Source organism: Orbicella franksi, chromosome 7, assembly GCF_964199315.1.
Source record: "Orbicella franksi chromosome 7, jaOrbFran1.1, whole genome shotgun sequence".
Classification (NCBI taxonomy): Eukaryota; Metazoa; Cnidaria; class Anthozoa; order Scleractinia; family Merulinidae; genus Orbicella; species Orbicella franksi.
This window is the reverse complement of record NC_138151.1, coordinates 25,966,824-25,969,612: the sequence shown is the minus strand read 5'-3', so window position 1 is coordinate 25,969,612 and position 2,789 is coordinate 25,966,824. Positions and strand designations below refer to the sequence as shown.

General features: G+C 49.3%; 1 protein-coding gene across 1 annotated transcript; it reads left to right on the top strand.

Moving 5' to 3' along the window:
• The first annotated feature begins 724 nt into the window (after positions 1-724).
• On the top strand, positions 725-1,913 carry LOC145493068 (uncharacterized). The gene has a single exon (XM_081472472.1). The coding sequence runs from the start codon at positions 912-914 to the stop codon at positions 1,911-1,913; it is 1,002 nt and encodes a 333-aa protein (XP_081328598.1). The 5' UTR covers positions 725-911.
• Positions 1,914-2,789: the final 876 nt, after the last annotated feature.

Below are 2,789 nucleotides of genomic sequence, written 5' to 3'. Positions count from 1 at the left end.
AGCTTTTCAGGCATAAAATCCCACGTATGTCCAAGGCTGACGCTTCCTTTCTTGAAGGAAAAATACACCACTGACAATCATTTCCCTGAGCATCAGCACGATACACATGTATAATGGTGATTCTGGATCAAGTAGATCTCCGTCTAATAAGACGCCTCGCGTCGCTCGGCGTCTTCGAGACCTAGTTGTTTGAGTCCAGAATCACATTATACATGTGTGTAGGGTGGGTCCGATTGCCGGCCTAGATCTTGATTGTGGCCCTAGATCAAGCAAATCTCTGTTTTATAAAACGACTCGCTTCGCGCGGGTTTCATTTTTAATCCAGAATTTTTTTCAATTGAACAGGCCGCCTGCTTTAGTATAAAGCAAAAATGGCTGCGTCAAGCTTTTCATCTGATGTGATAGAGATGTTTTACGGTCCTATCTCGCGCGAAGAGAACGCGAGACTTCAGTCTCCAGTCAGGCCCGGCAGGGATTTTGATTTTCAGTTGGTAAGAACCAACTTCAACGAATGGCTTCGTGTGTGGAAAATGGTGGTCCCAGAAGCCTATACATTTAAAGCCGACCACCTAAAATTTGGACAAAAAACGAAACCAAGATTTGCCGAAGTTGTACAAAATGAAATTCGAACCCTGAAAAGCGGGAAAACGCAGTTCGGGCTTAACGTTAAGTTTTCGAAAACTAGAGACGGTGAAAAACAAGAAATGGAGCACTATTTCAAACAAAGAGACCCTGAGGTTTTCAACAGAAACAACGAGACAGCAGTGAATAGCGTATTTCACCGATTCATCGATGAAGTCAAAGACGAAATAGAAGCCTGCTCTCAAAGAGGCTCAGGCTGGGTGGTAGAAGGCGTCTTGGAAGCCTTCGTTAATGTCGCCCAATACCAGCCCTTTCTTGGAGGCAGCTACATGCGGCTGCCCGAAAAAGCTACAAAAAACAAAAAAGCGATCATCAACGTCCAAACCAGAAACGACGAGTACTTGAAATGGGCGCTGCGTGCGGCGTTATTTCCGCTGAAAGACGGCATGAACGTGTCAAGGCCGTCAAGATACCCCACAGAAGACGGACTGGATTTTACAGGAATAGACTTTCCAACGCCTTTATCACAGATAAATAGGCTAGAAAAGCAAAACCCGGCCTTGGCAATAAACGTGTTCGGCTGGGAAAAAGAACGCTTGATCGTAAATAGGCTCAGCGAAAAAGAGGGAAGCCTCCTGAGAATCAACTTGATGTTGATAAAGAACAACGAAAAATCCCACTACACGTACGTGAGAAGGCTGAGCGCGCAGCTGCCCGACGAAAGCAAGCACGGGGGCGTAAAACATTTTTGTGAAAGATGTCTGCACGACTACATGACAGCGGAGCTGCTGGAAAGGCACAACCCCGAATGCATGGGGCGGCTGAAAAGGCCCACGGGGACCGAGTTGCCCAAAGAGGGCGAAAACAATGTGAAGTTCAAGAACCACCACAAGCAGATGAATGCGCAGTTCGTGGTGTACGTCGACTTTGAGTCTTTGACGAGGAAGATACGTGGCTGCGCGAAAAGAGGCCAGGCAACAATCAAAACAGAAGTCCACGAACCCTGCGGCTTTTCGTACATAATCGTGAAAAGCGACGGCCAGACGCACGTCCCGTTCGTGTACCGCGGGAAAGACGCGGTGTACAGGTTTTTGATGAGTGTGCTGAATGATGAAAAACTGATGAGAGCAGGGCTGGCCGACAAAAAACCGCTCGTGATGACAAGCGAAGACTGGTGCCAATACAACAGCGCGACGGAGTGCCACATTTGCAACGAAAGCCTGGTCAGCCGGAGTTTCGAGACTCGTTTGACCCCAACACCGGCGAGTACTATGGCCAAAGCCACAAAAGGTGCTATTACCAGGCCTGGAAGGGGTTCGTGGGGCCTCTGAGAGAGAGAGCCTAAAGGGCCTGAAAAAGAGAACGAAGACTGCATATTTTACAAAGCGCCGCTGTTGGTGAACAACTACAAAGACTCAGTGAAAGACCACTGCCACATCACAGGGAAATATCGGGGAGCTGCGCATAATGCCTGCAACCTGAAGCTCCGCCTAAACCCCAAAACGCCCGTTCCAGTGGTCTTTCACAACTTGCAAGGATACGACGGTCATCTCCTGGTGCATGCCATGGCGCGGGTGCAGGGAGAAATAAGCTGCATCCTGAACAACACAGAGAGATACATCAGAAGACATGAAAAATAACAGAAAAAAACTTATGAAGACATCGAAAAGAGAAAGCTGCTCCCGAAGAAAGGTATTTATCCTTACGAATACATAGACGGCTTTGGATGGTTCGCCGAGGTAGAGCTCCCGGCCAAAGAAGAGTTCTTCTCGAAGCTGGCCGGAAAAGGGATAACAGACGAAGAGTACGCCCACTCGAAGAAGGTCTGGGCCGAGTTCGGATGCAAAACCCTCTTCGATTATCACGATCTATACGTGAAAACCAACGTCGTGCTGCTGGCACATGTGTTCGAAAACTTCCGAAAAGTCTGCATGGGGAGGTACGGGCTAGATCCAGCACATTACTACACAGCCCCCGGTATGAGCTGGGACGCACTGCTGAAAAAGACCGGCGTAGAGCTAGAGCTTTTGACCGACCTTGACATGCACCTGTTAATCCAAAAAGGCATGCGGGGTGGCATCTCGATGGCGAGTCAGCGGTGCGCGAAGGCCAACAACCCGCGGGCCGCCGACCACGACCCCGCCAAGCCTTCTAAATTCATCACGTACCTCGACGCGAACAACCTGTACGGCTAGGCAATGAGGCCG

What these genes read in the sequence shown, in the direction of transcription:
- LOC145493068 (XM_081472472.1), top strand. Translation starts at nt 912, where the DNA reads ATGCGGCTGCCCGAAAAAGCTACAAAAAACAAAAAAGCGATCATCAAC.